Source organism: Meriones unguiculatus, chromosome 3 (genome assembly GCF_030254825.1).
Source record: "Meriones unguiculatus strain TT.TT164.6M chromosome 3, Bangor_MerUng_6.1, whole genome shotgun sequence".
Classification (NCBI taxonomy): Eukaryota; Metazoa; Chordata; class Mammalia; order Rodentia; family Muridae; genus Meriones; species Meriones unguiculatus.
The window spans coordinates 19,337,890-19,356,380 of record NC_083351.1 but is presented as its reverse complement, the minus strand read 5'-3'; the positions used below and the strand labels follow the sequence as shown (position 1 = coordinate 19,356,380).

At 43.6% G+C, this 18,491-nt stretch overlaps 1 protein-coding gene and 1 pseudogene across 6 annotated transcripts in view; both read right to left on the bottom strand.

Annotated features, from left to right (window-relative positions):
- Window positions 1-18,491, bottom strand: part of Phactr4 (phosphatase and actin regulator 4) — a 70,443-nt gene that overhangs the window by 9,109 nt on the left and 42,843 nt on the right. For all 6 annotated transcript variants that reach the window (XM_060379390.1, XM_021651394.2, XM_021651395.2 and 3 more), the window contains 5 exons: window positions 17,762-17,926; window positions 16,452-16,838; window positions 9,004-9,586; window positions 8,044-8,222; window positions 6,202-6,355 (listed from right to left, as the gene is read on the bottom strand). In XM_060379390.1, the coding sequence (XP_060235373.1) occupies window positions 6,202-6,355; window positions 8,044-8,222; window positions 9,004-9,586; window positions 16,452-16,838; window positions 17,762-17,926 (1,468 nt within the window). The remainder of the gene's footprint in view (window positions 1-6,201; window positions 6,356-8,043; window positions 8,223-9,003; window positions 9,587-16,451; window positions 16,839-17,761; window positions 17,927-18,491) is intronic.
- On the bottom strand, window positions 11,146-11,631 carry LOC110557190 (small ribosomal subunit protein eS17-like; annotated as a pseudogene).

Here is an 18,491-nt window from a genome sequence, read left to right as displayed (position 1 = left end):
GCCCAGCCAGTAGCTCCAGAGACCCACAGTTTCTGTACTCACACAGTGTTAAACATGTCTGCACACCTGGCTTTTGTGTGGGTTCAAGGGATTTGAACTCTGCTCCTCAAACTTTCAGAGTAGATATTTGAATAATTAACTCACCTTCCTAAACCCCAGCCAGCTACTTTCAATGTTTTTTATTCATATATATTTCACTATGTAGCCCTAGGAGACTGTCAAATTCACTACAATTCTCCTTCGTTAGTCCAAGTGCTGGGATTCTGGAGATGTGGGCTCATAGCTGGTTTTTTAACTGCTGTGCTCTCCACCAAGGCTGTGCAGTCTTGCATTCCCGCCAGCAGCGTGAGGCTCCGGCTGCTTCGCGCCCTGCTACCACTTGTGCTTTGTTTCTTAGTCTGCAATTCTCCTAAGTGTGGACAGATGTCTCTGGTGGTTCTGATTTTGTTTCTCTGATTATTAGTGATGCTGAACATATTTTTGTTTTGAGACAGGGTCTCACGGTGCACCCCTGGCTGTCTTAGAACTCACTCTGTAGACCAGGCTGGCCTTGAACTCACAGAGATCCACTTGCCTCTGCCTCCCAAGTGCTGGGATTAAATGTCCACACCACCACACCTGGCCATGGTGAATGTTTTTAAAATATACCTGATCTACCAGATATTTTATTAACTGTGGAGCAGACTGATCTGAAACTTGCGATAATCTTCTTGCCTCAGCCTCCTGATGCTTTATGCCATCTGGCTGCAATACTGGGAATAAGGCAACAATAACGAAGATGATTCTCTCAGGACCAGCAGCTAGTGAAGAGGAAAGGTTACTCTGTGACCATGAGCAGACTAATTATTCTGCATTTCCTGACAAGAGTGGGGGTAGACGCAGGGAAAGACCTGCATTGCTGGGCACAATCCCCGACACCTGTAAGTCCCAGAGCATGAGAGGCCTACGCACCAAGACTGCCAAAGGCACAAGGCCAGGTTCAGCTACAGAGCGCATTCCAGGCCAGCGTAGCCCACAGCATGAGACTTTCACAAAACAACCACAAAAACTTTTACACTGAGAACACTGGTGGAAACTAATGGAATCCTGGCTTTCAAACTGGCCCCAGGATGAGTAGTAAGAACAAGAAATACAAACCAGGCCCCACCCTGGAGCAAAAACTCTGGGTGGAACTCAACAATTTGCTTTTTAAACAATCCTGCTAGGTGAGTTCAGCCTACCAAATGAATGTTTAAGTGTGAGAAACACTGACTAGAATTAATTAGAGTAGCAAAAAGTCAGAGATAAACACCATCTAACAAGGTTATGACCCAATTAACTGTATCAATTCAGTAACACACGGAGATCATTAGTAATGAGAACAAAGACTAGAGCTCCGGTTACTGGTGGTGGTACACGTCTTTAATCCCATCACTCGGGAGGCAGAGGCCAGTAGATCCCGGTAGTTTCCGGCTAGCCCGCAGAGGCGGGGGAAGATTGCCCTGGTGGGTAAGGTCCTTGCTGTGAAAGCGTGAGGATTGAAGTCCAGACCCCACATAAAAACTTGGCATGATGGCAAGCGTTTGAAATTCCTGCATTGGCTTGAAGCAGACAGGTGGCTCCTGAGGCTCTCTGGCTGGCAAGCCTAGCCAAACCAGGAAGTTCAATGAAAGACCCTGCCTCAAATTATAAGGCAGAGAGGGACGGAAAAAGACGCTGAATGACTTAATTCAGGCCTCTATATGTGCACACACGTGTTGGGGTTGATCTGGAGCTACTGTGTATTCAAATATTAATTGCTTGCCCCCCCCAAGATCCTTACTGTCCCATGAGCAAATTCTCACGTATACAAAATTATGTTGTGTGAACCTTGCCTCCCAAATTATGCCTAATTAGCTAATAAAGTTGCCTCCAGTCTTGGCTGGGCAGAAGAGAGGTAGGCAGAGCGAATTCGGGGCTTGTGGGGTTGCAGAAGAACCATGAGGGGGACAGAGGAAGGAGAAAGAAAGGAGCATGTTGCCATTGGTTAGCACAGCCAGGAACATATGGCCAAGAACACTTGCTCTTCGGACTGGCCTGATGGAGCAGAAGCATCGCAAGAGGAACATGTGCAAGTGTCTATAGGGATTTGGGATGGGAGGTAACAAGACACCTTAGAGGGTTGAGATCTGGCAAGCCCTGGTGTGTGGGCTTTTGTTTTGTTTTGGTTTGGTTTTTTTAAGACAGGGTTTCTCTAAGTATTAAGCCCTGGCTGTCCTGGACTTGAACTCACAGAGATCTGCCTGCCTCTACCTCATGAAATGCTGGGACTACAGGTGTGTGGCACCACGCCCAGCATCAGCCCTAGTGTTTTAAGGGTTATTATAAATTTAACAAGTTTCTGTGTTTTTATTTATAAAATAGTAGGTTAAGAAATAACTGTTGGTGAGTTCAAGGCCAACCTGGTCAGCCATGGCCAACAGGACAGCCATGACTATAAAGAGAAACCCTGTCTCAAAAACAAAAAAAGAAATAACTATCGCTTTATTAATATCCAGCTTTAATTAATATTAATTCCTTTTACACACACCTTAGTAATTATATAAATCAACATTACTTTTTGTTTGTTTGTTTGTTTGTTTTGTTTTTCGAGACAGGGTTTCTCCCTGTAACAGCCCTGGCTGTTCTGGACTCTCTTTGTAGACCCGGCTGGCCTCAAACTCACAAACTCACAGATACCTGTCTCCCAAGTGGTTGGACTAAAAGAATAAGCCACCACACCTGGCAATATTAAATATTTTTAATTCCACAACACACATGGGTGAAACACACCCCTACCCTCCTACTCTTTCGCACACACACACTCTACACAAAAAATACACACAAACTATGTGCCCACACATATACACTCACATTCTGCATGCACACTCACATGCACACAAACACCCATGTAGGAACAAACAGCTTCTAAGGAGTAGCTGAAATCTCATGAGAAGACAGCAGACTGACTCGAATGCAGGCGCTTCTATAAAATCTGGAAGAATGTTCTTTTGTTGTTTGTTGAGACTATGACTCTCTATGTAGTCCTGTCTGTCCTTAACTTGATGTGTAAACCAAAACGGCCTTCAAACCACTGAGATCTGACTGCTTCTGCCTCCCAAGTAGTGAATATGTCTTTGAAAACAAAACAAAACAAAACAAACAAACAAACAACAACAACAATAAACCCTCGGTGTTGGTAGCACATAGAGGCAGACAGACAACTGCATGAGTTCAAGGCAGCCTGATCTACAGAGCAAGTTCCGGGACAGCCAGGGTTACACAGAGAAACCCTGTCTTAAAAAGATGCTGAGGAGGGGGGGGGGGCTAAAGAGATGATGACTCAGCAATTACACGTGGAAACTACTCCTCTAGGGGACCAGAGTTTGATTCCCAGAAGCCATAGAAAGTGGCTCACAACTGTCTGTGACTCTAGTCCCAGGAGGCCCTGCATCCCTCCAGCCTCCAAGGGCACCTGCACTTATGCATGCACATGACTGTACACACACACACACACACACACACACACACACACACACACACAATTATTAAACCTTTAGAATAAAATGGCTACGAAAAATCTTCAGATTAGACCAGATCAAAGAGACAGGACAACTAAATATCACATATTAGCTCAGACTAGAAATTAGACTTGAAAGCATAAACCCTGCTATTAAAAATATTATGGGGCAGGGTTGGAGAGATGGCTCAGTAGTTAAAAGCACTGGTTGCTCTTTCAGAGGACTTGCCCATGTTCAATGCCCAGCAACCACATGGCAGCTCACAACTGTATGTAACTCAAGGCTCAGTGGATCCAATTCCCTCACACAAACATACAAGCCAAACATCAATGCACATTAAAAAAAAAATGTAGTAAACTGGGCAATGGTGGCGCAGAACTTTAATCCCTGCACTTCAGAGGCAGAGGCATGGGGATCTCTGTCAGCTCAAGGCTGGCCTGGTCTACAGAGTGAGTTCTAGGACAGTCAAGACCACATACACACACACACACACACACACACACACCCAAAAAAAACCTGTCTTGAAAAACAAAAATAACAACAAAACCAAAAATCAACCAAACAAAAAAAAAAAAACTCAAAATATAAATTCATTTTGAAAATGATGGGATGAGGATAGTATATGCCAACAATCCTAGCACTTGGGAGGTAGAGGCAGGAGAAAGAGGACTTCAAAGCCATCTTCAGGAACACAGAGGGTTTGAGACTAGCTTGAACTACATGAAACCCTGTCTCAAAAATAAGTAAAATTAAATATGGATAGTATACTAGATTAAAAAAATACTACATTGATATTAGTTTTTTAGCCCAGTGTGGTGGCACACCTCTAATCCCAGCACTCGGGGAGGCAGAGGCAGGCGTATCTCTGTGAGTTCGAGGCCAGCCTTGTCTACAAAGGGAGTCCAGGTCAGCCAAGGCTACATACAAAGACCCTGTCTCAAAAAACCAAAAAGAAATAAATAAATTGATAGATATTAGTTTTGTTTTTGTTTTTTTGGAAAACTGTTAATTCTGCTGTGGGGATAAGAGAATGTTCTTCTTCACAGAAGAGTGTGTGTTGAAGTACTTGGCAGTAAAGAACCAGCTGAGCCTAGTGTGGTGGCACATGCCATTCATTCATGTATTCAGCAGAGGGAAATGGATCTCTGTGAGTTCAGGACTAGCCAGAACTCTATCATGAGACCCCTTCTTTTTTTTTAAAGATATATTTATTATTTATTCAGTGTTCTGCCTGCATATCTGCCTGTACACCAGAAGAGGGCACCAGATCTCATTATAGATGGTTGTGAGCCACCATGTGGTTGCTGGGAATTGAACTCAGGACCTCTGGAAGAGCAGCCAGTGCTCTTAACCTCTGAGCCATTTCTCCAGCCCCAGACCCTGTCTTAATAACAAAATCAAAAAAATGTGTTAAGTACACACACACCTGTATTCCTTGCACTTGATAGATTGAGGTAGCAGGATTCTGAGTTCATGGCCAGCCTGGGTTACACAGAGAATTTGAAGCCATCTTGAGCTACAATGAGGATCCTATTTTTAAAAGACAAGAACAGCTGAGTAGTGGTGGCCCATGCCTTTAATCCCAGTGCTTGGGAAAAAGAGGCATGTAAGTGCCAGGACAGCCAGGGACTACACAGAGAAACCCTGTCTTGAAAAAACAAAACCAAAACAAATTAAAAAACAAGAACATGAATGCTTGAGATAGTCTCATTATTTGGCCAGGTTATCTTGGAACAAGCAGCATGGTAGCTTCACTCTCCAATATGCTGGAGTTAAAAGTAGGAGCAACAGCAACAGCAGCTTACACTGTATTCTGAAAGGGTCCAGAAAAAAATAAAGTGTGCACACAGGCAGTGCACACAATCATCAGTAACAGTAATACATCATATGAGATAATGGTTTCAGGACAACTGCCAGAGTAGACAGAGGGCCAGCCTTGTTTCTAGCTGCAGCATATACAGTGTCTAGATGGACAGCAGTAGTGTACACTTTTATCCCAGGACTCTAGTAGAGACAAGTGGATTTCTGAGTTAGCGGTCAGCATGGCCTTGTAGTACAGCCAGGGCTACACAGAGAAACTCTGTCTCAAAAAACAAAACAAAACAAAAAAAGGTAAGGCTACATTTCTATGATAGGAAAAAAGACTGGACCTGAATTAATAGACACCCTCAGTTAATTTCTCTTGAATGGAGAAGCCAAGAATTCTTTCTACCTTTTATCCCTTTAGGCCGGGAGAGAAGTGTGTGTGCCAGACACCTGTCTACATAGAGAGACACTTAACACATAAACAAGAGGCTGGTCTGCATTCCATGTCCCTCCTTTTATTCCAGCCTACTTGAAAAGATATACTAACTTTTTGAAAAGAACAAGTTACATGGTCCTTATTAAAAAACAGGTATGATGAGTTAGGTTGGCATTTCATGGTTCAGCAACCGGATAAAGTCACACAGGAATCTGAATGTGCTGGGAACCAGCCCGACCTCTTTAGCAACTTTTGCAAAACCTCCTGTTTTATCTGATGGCTGAACACTCCCAGTGCCATCTGTGTAGTTCCCTGACCTCCTTACGATTAGAGGAAAGCCAACTGTACCTAACATACATCGTTAGAAATTTTTCTTTAAAGACATATAAATGCTTTACTTCTAAGTGTCTGACATAAACAAATCCAAATGCCAAGGCCTACCGAATCAGCGTGTTCCCAATCTGGTGCCGTATTTCATTCCACTCCTCCTTGCTTTTACGAGGCCAAGAATTCAGGTTCAGTTCTGGCTCACTGGGTCTGCTGTTCAGCTTCATGGCCAGTGTGTCTTTCCTCTTCACTTTGTTGGCCAGGGCGCCTTTACACAGGGAAGAAATGCTGAGGCACAAAGGCACAGGCTCATGGGAACCAGGCAAGAGTGAGATACAACTCCCAGCTGCCCAGCTGGCTTCAAATGATCCAGCCAGACTCAGAAGGGGCAAAGGAAGACATAAGACACTTATATATTTGGCAAAATGGACTGAGAGAGGTAAAGAACACCCTCTCTCTACTATCAACCCTCGACCCCTTCCTCATTCGGTGAGAGTTTCTAAAGATGGAATCTAGTCTGTTCTGGGACAGTCCTCTGTTTAAAACATGAAAACTTTTATATTAATCTATCTTATAAACTGTTCAATACTGGCTTTGAAACAGAATTTTGCTGTTGCTGGGCTGCTCTCAAACTCCTGAGCTCACTTAATCTTCCCACCTCTGCCTCTTACTTTTAGTAGCTGGCCTGAATTATATTATCATCTGGTAAATCTCCCAACCTTGCTTTCTTTGTTCTGAGACAGGGTTTCATGTAGCTCTCAGGCCCCTCATGACCCCCTGCCTCCCTGCCTGCTTCCTCCTATCTTTTCATCCCATTTTGGTTTTGGGCTCATTTGGTAGCTCTGGCTATATTCCAACTAATGCAATCCTGCCTTCCCCTCTCCAGTGCTGTGGTTACAGGTGTAACCACACCCAGGAGAAGACACTTTTTTCTTTGGCTTAACAAGAAGCTCATTATATTGAAGAAAAAAAAATCAACATTTATCTCTTTTTATTTAAGTCTTTCTTTTAAGATTTTATTTTTAATGATATGTTTATGTCTGTGTACAGGTGGATGCATATGAGTGTAGGTTCCCTCAGAGGCCAGAGGTATTGGATCCCCGGGAGCTGGAGTTACAGGTGATTTGTGAGCTACCCAAATGGGTGCTGGGAATCGAACCAGGTCTTCTTCAACAGCAGTATCCATTCTTAACTGCTGAGCTAGCTCTCCAGTATCTCACCTAACTTTTTTTTTTGTTCTTGTTTTTTTGAGACAGGGTCTCTCTGTGTAGCCTTGGCTGTCCAGGACTTACTTTGTACACCAGGCTGGCATCAAACTCACAGAGATCCACCTGCCTTCCAGAGTGCCAGGATTATAGGCATGTGCCACCTCTGTACCAATTTTTCTCTGTATTTCTTGGATCTCTATATTTCTTATATATCTTCAAGGTGAATGTGTTCTATTTCTTTCTGATGTTGGGGACTGAATCTAGGTCCTGTGCTTAGCCTAGCACAGGCTCTATGCCTAAACCATAGTTCTAGTCTCTGGGTGAATAGATCTAAAATACAAACCAAGAATCTGAATGATGATGCACACACCTTTAATCCTAGAACTAAGAAGGCAGAGGGAGGTGGATGTTTGTAAGTTCAAGGTTACCCTGGTCTACATACTGAGGACCAGGCTAACCTGGACTACACAGTGAGACTTTGTCTTAACAAATAAACAAAAATTAAATCTGAATGATTCTTTCAATGTGGCTCCCTCTTATGGCCTTATTCAACAGAAGCCTGACAACAGGGAGGGGGATCCTTCACACTGGCTTCCAACAGCCAGAGGGTTCCACGGCCAGTGTCCCTGCTTCCACTCTGGCTGGGCAGCCAGCTTATTGGCAGAGGCTCTGCCAGGCATGTGTAGTGCCTAGTCCTCAGCGCCACACACAAACAACTTTCTTTTGTGCTTTCCGCTCCCTTTCTTACTTTGATGGCTTTCATCTTCATCATCTTCATCTCGATACTGAATGGGACCCTCTGAATCTGAGTCACTCTCCTTTTCTTCCTCTTGCAGAAACTGTGGTAGTTTAGGAGTGACTGAGGTAGATGTCATGTCTTCAACAAATGCCAATGGGCAGGTCTGCTCTTCTTCTTCATCATCTGGACTAACAAATAAACATAAGTATATATATATGTGTGTGTGTGTGTATTTTCCCCCAAGAAACAATAAGGTTTTTCAAAAGAAATGACACACAAAATCCATTAGTGGAGTAACTTATAACTTTAACACTCTTCCTAAGAATCTTTTTAGTATTTATGAATCTAAAAAGCACTGGGTTCAAATCCCAGGCTCTCAGTAGACATGAACATATTTCAAATGTTTCCCAATTTTATCCACAAAAGCCATTAGAGTAGATACTACTCCCATTTAGAGATAAGATAATAATAATAATAATAAGAAAAAAAAAAAGTTGAGTAATGTGCCTGGTTTTAGAGAGGTGTGATGACCAGGGCTTCCTCAGTCTCAGCAAAGGCTTTTAAGTACCATGTAAGTACCATCATCCAAAACTAGTATTAATGTTCATATCGACAGCTACTGTGGTGTCAACACAGAAATCACCATAAAAATCCACTAAAATGAAACAAAAAAGGACAACAACAACAAACACCACTTGGGAAGGCAGAGGCCAGCCTGGTCTACAAAATGAGTCCAGGCCAGCCAGGACTACACAGAGAAGCCCTGTCTTGAAAAACCAAAAACCAAGACAAACAAACAAAAAGCCCACAAGGTTATAGAAATCAGCAGAATAAAAGCCCTGCTTCGAGAATTGACTCTTGGCAGAAACATTCCTTGAACTTTAATTTACCCACGTTGTCTGAAGAGCTTTCCCATGTGGGGTTACCTACACGAAACACAGAAACAAGAGGCAGGCAGCAAACACTCACACTTTTAGCATCTCAATCGTGATGGGAAGTGACCTAGTCCGACCCAGGGTAGCACTGTCCTCAGAGAAGGTGTCACTGTTCTCAAAGAGCAGCGAATGAGCTCTGTGTGTGCCTTCCAAGGGTGGGGTCACGGGAAGGGGGCTGGCGAGGGCCTGCTGAATTCGGATATGTAGTGGGAGTGGGGGCAGTCTGGAGGGTACATGGTGCTCCGAAAAGCTCTGGTCCTCTATCTTCTTGGGGATTTCCTTTTTCTGATCTTCCTGCTGGGACTTGTCCTGGGATAGATCTAAAGAAGGGGAAAACTCAACTTCTGGCACAATTTGAAAAGTCTTAGCAGGGAATGGTGGGGACCGTGGGGGCTCTGGAGGTATGTGAGTAGGCAGTGGGGGTGAAGGGGAGGAAGGCGGGATCATCAGCGGTGGTTCTGAACACACAGAGACAGTTTTTTCACTGGCTGTTCTTGTGAGTGCAGCAGCGGGCTCGGAGGTGGGTACGGAGGTTGATGGAATGCCTCTCTTGGGTGGTAAGGGTGGGGATGGTTTCGACAACAGTGTGCCATTGTTTATTGCTTGAGATAGTTCAGCTGGAAAGGAAAGAAACACTTTGTTAACATGACTTTACAACGCACTGAAGACCTAGGTCAGAGCCGAGGTCAGAATTAACCTTTCAAACAAACGATACAATTTCATGGCTTTGCAATTCCTGAAACCAAATTTGTTTTTATTCAGATAAAAGCCTAATAAGTAGAGGTGAGAGAAAACCACGACGATTAAAATTTAATCACTATGATGATAGATGTGACAACTCTACGGCCCGATGTTAAAAACAGAATAGACTGGGGAGATAGGGGGAGGAGGAGGATGAACTTATTAAAAAGTTGTTTGTTTCTTAATTTTCGTTTTATGTGTATGAGTGTTTTGCTTACATGTATTTCTGTACATCAAGTGTGTGCCTGGACTACTGCCTGCAGAGGGCAGAAGAAGGGCATTGGATCCCTTGGAATTGCAGTCACAGGTGACTGTGAGCAGTTACTGGGGGTGCTGGAATTGAACCTGGGTCTTCTGAAAGAGCAGCCAATGCTCTTAACTGCTAAGCCATCTCTCCTGCTGGATAATCCCAGACTGACTCAGGAAGACCACAAGCTCAAGGCTAGCTTTTTCTACGTACCTAGTTCTAGGCCAGCCAGAGCTACACAGCAAGACTCTTGTCTTATCTGAGTAGTTGGGGATGGGGGGTGGTGTAGAACACAAAACAAAAATTTTGTCTTAGAAATCCAACCAACCTGGGTGGCCACATTGGCTCAGTGGGTAAGGGCACACACCTCCAAGCCTGATGACCTGAGTTTGATCCTTACCTCACACAGCGGAAGGTGTAAGCCAATTTTTTAAAGCTGTCCTCTGACCGACATGCTGCACTGTGAGATGTGTGTATCAGCACTCACATACTTTGTATAAACACATAATAATTAATTAATTCATTAAAATGAAAAGCACCCCAAACTCTTGGCCATTCTTACCATATCCTGATAAATACTGACACCTGAATACTGACCTTTGTATCATATGTTGCTCAATAAAATTCAGTAAGGCTATTTAGTAAATCTCGAATTATTATGATAAATGAAAAGTCCTTCAAATAAATTAAAGTGCTTTTCTTTTATGTCTCTTGGTTTTGTTTTCGGGTTTACTGAAAATATGATAGCACACAGCTGGCACACATGGTGGCACATGCCTGTAATCCCAATACTCAGAGTGGCAGAGGCCGGTGGATTGTTGTGAGTTCAAGGCCAGTGTGATCTACAAAGTGAGTCCAGGACAGCCAAGGCTATAGAAAAACTCTGTCTTGAAAAACAACAAAAAGGGGCTGGAGAGAAAGCTCAGAGGTTAAGAGCACTTACTGCTCTTCCAAAGACCCAGAGTTCAATTCCCAGCAACCACATGGTGGCTGACAACCATTTATAGTGAGATCTGGTGCCCTCTTCTGACAGGAAGGTGTACATGCAGGCAGAAAAAATGTGAAAGAAAGAAAGGAAAGAAAGGAAAGGAAAGGAAAGGGAAGGGAAGGGAAGGGAAGGGAAGGGAAGGGAAGGGAAGGGAAGGGAAGGGAAGGGAAGGGAAGGGAAGGGAAGGGAAGGGAAGGGAAGGGAAGGGAAGGGAAGGGAAGGGAAGGGAAGGAAGGAAGGAAGGAAGGAAGGAAGGAAGAGAAAAACAACAAAAAAGAAAATATGACAGAACAGATTCAAATGGCTCCACGTGGTGTCCTGAAGTTCATCCCAACTGTAAGCTGAGTGATCTGCAGGTTAAAGACTGCCAAAGTCCAGAAGCTTCAGCATTTCCCAGGGGGGGTCAGGCTAGACCTCAGTGATCTCCTGATCCAGGGCTGAGACCTCAGGAGCATGACTATCTCTCCGCTCTCTCTCCAACTCCTACACCTTGATAGAGATAGCTCTCAAGGGACCTCTCTGAATCTGCTTCATAGACTAAGACATAGCCAGCTACCTTGTTGCAGAGTTTCTTGCTGGGCCTAATGTTGACACCACACACACTTGATGGTCTGGAAGTCATTACCCAAGTGTGTGTAGCACTTCTTGACAATCTTCTTCCCAGTCTTGGTGCAAACTCAGCCCATGTAGGCAGGGCTTCTCTTTTAGGTCTTTTAAATCATTTGTGTATATGCATACATGTGGGGATCAGAGGACAACTTGGGGTGATTGGTTCTTTTTTTCTACCATGGAAGACTTGAGGATCAAACTGAGGTTCAAGCTTGGTGGCAAGTACCTTCATCACTGAGCCATCTCGCCAGCCCTATCTTTATCTCTTATTCTCCAGTACCACCTGAGGTAATAAGGGAAAACAAGGTGTCATCTTTTTTCTTTTTCTTTTTTTTCTTCCAGAAGGAAAACTAGAAGCCAGACAGTAGGTAACTTACCCAAGACAGTACTAGAAACAAGCACGGCATTTAGCTAGTATCCAGCAAGGCCATCAGACAACTACTCTGTTCTCTGTTCCTCACTGCCCTTTATTAGTGTGAACACGGCTTACGGCCCCTTTGTGCACGTATGCTCACTTTGCGTTACGTTCTAGGTTTGATGGCAGGACAGCTCTTGCCTCTATCAGCAGCATATTCCCAGGGTTCCAGGTAGTGTGCCCTCAATAGTGTTTATGAGATGCTCTTGCTCTGTATCACGACAACATATATAGCCCTACTGATCTTCCCAGAGCCCAAATGACTCAGGCTTTCATCCACGTGAGAAGTGGGCCATCACATCACACAGAAGCTAACATGGTGAACCAATTAAAGAGGCATTCTTTTGATGAGCAGCCTCTAATCATCTATCTGAATCTTTTATTTCAGTCTACTTAATGTTCTCAAAGAATCTATAAATTTCCCCAAATAAAATTTTATTTCCCTTAATCTCATTCCATGTATACATTCTAAGTAAAGAATGAGATAATCTTGGACTTTACTATCATTTATCGGAAGCTACACAAAGGGTATTTTATGCTAACATGGTAATGCATGCTCATGATGCCAGCAGTGAGAGGAGGATAAGGAGTTCAAGATGATTCTTGTCTACAGAGTGAGTTCAAGGACTGGGTTACAGATGAGACCTTGTCAGAAAAACAAAAACAAAAGAGAAAAAAAAAACAACCAAATAAATAAAAAGAATACAGAAAACACTGCATATAATACACAAAGATAAAAATAGCTCCATCTACAGCAAAACTGGCCCCTAACAAGATCATATTTAGAAAAGGGGAGGTGGAACAGGGGGAAGAGGGTGAGAGAGTGAGACCAGGAGGAGAGTAGCAAGGGCACTACAATCAGGATATAAAGCAAATATTAAAAAAATATATATATATTTAAGCATTTTAATTTAGTTGATGAAGTAAGATGCAAGATGCTTAATTTTTTTTTGAGACAGGATCTCACTACATGCACACACATACACACACACACACACACACACACACACACACGTATGTATGTATATATAGCCTGTAGGTTGGCCTGAACTCACTAAGTAGACCAGGTTAGCTTGGAATTCATCACGCCTGGCCCCTACCTTGTGTTTTATGACATTCTCTCACTAAGAACTGAGGCTTACCAGGTAGGGAAAGCTAACTGGACAGTGACCCCAAGAATCCACCTGTCTCTGTCTGTCTCCCTAGCATTCATTGTGCACCATCACACTTTTTTTTTTTTTTTTTTGAGGTGAGTTTTAGGGGTCAAACACCTATGCTTTCAAGGCATGTACTGTATGGACTGAGCTCTCTCTCCTGGGCCCTAAGAGTACTGCTGTTTTATATTTTAAAACTTCATTTTTATGTATGTTTGTGTGTGGTTGCCCATAAAGGCCAGGAAAAGGCACTGGATCCCCTGGAGCTAAAATTACAGGATATCAGCCAAACCATTTATAAAAGAACAGGAAGTGTGCTTAATTGCCGAGTTATCTTTTTAAGACAGCCCCCCCCCAGCCTATCATTTCTAAGGATTTCTAAATAACAGCTCATATCAATGAAACCACTTATGATCATAATCTTCTTGTGAAAGAAATGCTATTTTCGAATAAGGTCTAACCTTTAAATCAAATTTAATCTTAGCAGAAACTGTGAATTAGCCATTTTCCTTCTGTGAGGACCTGTACTGAAATGATGTTGCTTCTTCAGTCATGAGGCCTACTGCTCTGGTCTACCAGTTAAAGCTACTTTAGACACTTTTTGGTTTGGTTTGGTTTGGTTTGATTTTCCAGCTTCAACTGCCCTCAGACCCCTGCTCCTGCCTCCTAAGCACTGAGATGCTAGATGTGCCTAACTGGGGGCAGCTAGTAATTTCATGTGTCACCATAACTACAAAGACAGAGAAGCACTGGCCCTGAGCAGGAGCACAGAATGCTGTCCCTGGACTAGCAGCGCGACATCCTATGAAAACCTATTAGAAATACAGACTCTCGGGCCCTAGGTTGAGCTTAATGACATCAGAACCTCTGGAGTAGGCCCCCCTCCATGCAGGCCTTCTAGGTAAACCCAGTGCACAGCAGTCTAGAAACAGTTTGAGAAGCACACTGTGGAGCTCAGAGGCGAGTTTCTGTTCTACACTGGTGAGTCACAGCATTTGCACTTCTAACTGCCTCTCTATATATTGCATAAAACCATTTCCTCCAGCCCAAGGTAGTTCTGAAGCGCACGTGAAAGCTCCTAGGTCCTGTTAAGTCAGGGCAGCACCAGCCGTTAGGGTGATAACACAAAGATCCCCATCCTGTTCCCACTATACTACTCTAACCTGTCTGTGTGACATCGATTTTGAAGCCTGATAAGGCTCTAGTCATTCCACCCAGCATAGCGACATTAGATTCTTAATGAGTATACTTTCTATTCATTATCTGTGCAAACAAGAACTCTAAGCAGAGGTAAGCCTAATATTGTTTTTCCTAAAAATTAACACTTTCATTAGCTCTGAAACACTTTATCAGTAACAGCTTTTCCCTTTCCTTCCTTTCTGGAAAATTTCGATGTGCAACTTCGACAGGCATATAAGAAGCCTAAGTAAGACTTTAGGAAAAATGCAAAGTAATTTACTAAGCCTATAAGCATACATTCATATCCTTCCCTGCCTTCCTTTTGCAGTGGTCCTGAGGACTGAACCCAGGGCCTAACATGTACCAGATCAGCCTTCACGTTGGGCTGTATTCCTGGCCCTCGTTGTTCTTTAATATCTTTAGACAAGATCTCACTATTGGCCATGAAGGCCTTGAATTTACAATCCTCAGTAGCTGAGGTCATAGACTTGTTCTAGCAGGCCCTGTTTTCTTTACCATCATTTATTTTTATCTATCCATCTATCTATCCATCTATCCATCTATCTATCCATCCATCCATCCATCCATCCATCCATCCATCCACCTATCTACCTACCTACCTACGTACCGACCTATTTTGACACAAGGTCTACAGACACTGAACTGGAATCTGCCATGCAGACTAGGGAAGTATCAACTCTGGCAAACCCTCCTGTCTCTATTTACTGAGAACTCAGTTTCCAGCAGGCCACTGCACCTGCAAGAGTAGCATTCTTAACACTCCCCAAGATAACCGTGATGTTATCTGTCTTAAATACCTCTGTAGTTCCCACGAAGATACTATACTGGACTCTGAATCACAAGTTAACAGACATTGACAAAAACCATCATTTTAGCCACTAGACTTATGTTTAAAGAAGGAATTGGTAATTTAAAGTAAAAGAGGCATTCGCCTTGCCCCTTGTAAACTGTGCCGTTGTTATAATTTTCTCATTGAGGCTGAAGGTAATTCCATGATGGTCAAGCTTGTCATGGTCTTCACATATCCAGTCCATCAACTATATGTAATCGATTTTTGTTATTGTTGTTTTTGTTTGTTCAGAGAGAGGGGAATTGTAACAGAGTTTCATGTAGCCCAGGCTGGCTTCAAACTCATATATCTAAAGCTGACCTTGAATCCTGATTCTCCTGCCTCTGCTATCTGAGTGCTTCCCAAGTGTCACTAACGCCTAGTTCTAGGGGATATTTTTTTAAATTTTTCAAATTTAATTATCAAATAAAGTAAATTATTTGATAATAATCAAATAAAGTAATTATCAAATAAAGTAAATAAGTAATACTAGAGTTAGTTTTGTAATACTTATATAATAAAACAGATATTAATCTCCCCAGATTTCAACTTAATTTTACTGATGTTTCCAATTTATGGCCATTTTTGTTTTATTCTTAAAACTTTTTTCTTGCTGGGTGTGGTGGTGCACACCTGTAATCCCAGCACTCAGGAGGCGGAGGCAGGTGGATCTGTGAGTTTGAGACCAGCTTGGTCTACAAAGCGAGCCCAGGACAGCCAGGGCTACACAGGAAAACCCAGTCTCAAAAAACAAAACACAAAACTCTTTTCTTCCTTCCTTTCTTCCTTCCTCCCTCCTTCCTTCCCTCCCTCTCCCTCTCTTTCTTTCTTTTAGGGGGAAGGGAGTGGGGGACAGGGAATCCCTGTCTATCCTAGAACTCATTTTGGAGACCAGGTTGACAGAGATCACCTGCTTCTGCCTCTCACATGCTAGATGTACACCACCACGCCTGGCTCTAAAACTTATTTCTATATTGAGAACATTCAAAGAGATGAGATAGAAAACTCGTTCACAGACCAAATCAGTAATCTAGTGCTACCCCATGGCGCACACCTTTGATCCCAGCGCTCAGGGAGGCAGAGGCAGGTGGACTGCTGTGAGTCCAAGGCCAGCCTGGTCTACAAAGCAAGTACAGGACAGCTAATACTAGACAGAGAAACCCCATCTCAAAAATAATAGCAACCACCACCACCACCACCCAGGAAGGCTACACAGAGAAACCTTGTCTCAAAAACAAAAACAACAGCAAAAAACTACAAAACCAAACCAAACTCCAAACACAAAATCTGAAGACTTACCAATAACAGGGTTGCTATTTCTGTGAGTTGGTTTAGGGGGTGGGATGGGGGGTTGCTTAGCAGGGGCCGTGTGAGTAAAACTCAGGGTGGCAGTAGTGCTAGTGCTGGCAGGCGCAGCGGGCAGAGTCCTGGGGGCTGGGGCAGGGGTGACGAAGGAATTAGCAGTCCTTGATAAATCTGTGGCAGCAGCAGGGACCGCCCGTGTGGTGGCAGAGCCAGAAGTGGAGGAGACGGGCCTCGCTGTGCTGCCAGATGTGGCCTCCTCTGCTTGTCCTTCACTTGCTTCATAAGAAGAGGACAAGGGTCTTTTTGGGGGGAGTAGAGGCTGCTTAGGTACATGCTCAGGACCAGACTCTGCGTCGGAGTTAGGCTGGCTTCCAGTTGAGCCTGTGCAGGAAAAGATGATTGAAAGATGAAAAGACTGAAAAATATGAGCACATCCAAAAAACTCACCAATGGATTTACATTGTACAGGTCAGTATGCAGCTGCTGTCAGCACATGTAGGGACTGTCAGTAAGGACAGTGGCTCATCACACATGAGTCCCGCTACCATGGGCACATCAGATACACACCTGCCACACAGGTGAGGACTGAGCTCAGATCTCCACACTTACAGAAGACTTAGGTTCTAACCCTAGTGCTGCACGGGGGTGGGGAGGGAGAGAAGGAGACAGGAAGGTCTCTGGAGCTTACTGGCCATCCAGTCTAGCCAATCAGTGAGTTCTGGGTTAAGTAAGAGATGCTGTCCCAAAATAAATAAGTAAGCTGGGCAGTGGTGGCTCAGGCCTTTAATCCCAGCACTCGGGAGACAGAAGCAGGCGGATCTGTGAGTTCCAAAGCCAGCCTGGTCTACTAAGCAAGTTCCAGGACAGCCAGGGCTACACAGAGAAACCCTGTCTCAAAAAATAAAGAAAAAGAAAAAAGAAAACCAAAATGAAGCCAAGCAGTGGTGTTGCCTAACCACAAATGGATGGATGGATGGATGGATGGATGGATGGAGAGATAAACAAATAAACTTTTACAACTCTCCTAAAAGAGAGCAAGAGGAGACATCCAATTCCAACCTCTGGTAGCACATGGATATGGAAACACACCCATAAAAACAGACCCACAGAATTCCCTGGTATAACATGAGGATCTTGACAAGATCCTTCAAAATAGCTAGGTGTGGTGACTCACATCTAAAACCCAACATGTGTGAGGTAAAGGCAGGAAGATTTCTCTAAGTTTGAGGCCAGTCTGGTCTACACAGAGACACTGTGTAAATGAAAACACTCTGTGGCTTTTAAACTCAAAAACCCACTTTTACCTAGTCTCTTCTTTGGATCCTCTTCTGGATTAAGATTCCTAAGACTTGATACTCTCACTGGCTCTTCTTCCACTAGGACTGGACTAGATGACCTGGCAGTACCTATGGGTGTGGTGTGGCCATTCTTTAACGTGGCATGGCTCGGCTTTCCTGGATCCTCACCATCTGCAAGAGAAAAAGAAAAGTGCTAAGTGACGGAGTTGGCATGGCCAGATGGGAAGAGCTGGTGGCCCTCGCTTACTCCTTCTTCCTAGTAAGCAGGTTACCATCAAGACCTGTACTATCGGGATCCCTTCAGTGTTAGCAGAAACAGTAGCTCCTCTTCCAAAAGGTGATTTATTGCCAACTATATAAAATAACTTGCTACACAGATGATTTATTATACATACATATCACAAAACTAAGGTTAAGGGTATAACCCAGTGGTAGAATATGGACCTAACATATGTAAGGCCCTATGACCAACACCCAGCACTGAGAGAAAATTGACACTATCCTAAGATAAAGGCTATAGTAAGAATAAAGAAAAATCCATTCTTCTGGAGTAGACAAGGGTTTGAGGAAGCACCACAGGAAGCAATAGGTGCTGAAAGAGGAACAGCAGCCTACCACATTGATGAAAGATAGTCTATTTAAACTAAGACAATGGGAAGGGCTGAAAAGACACTCAACAAAACAATATTGCTCTTACAGAGGACCTGGGTTCAGTTCCCAGCATCCATGCCAAGCA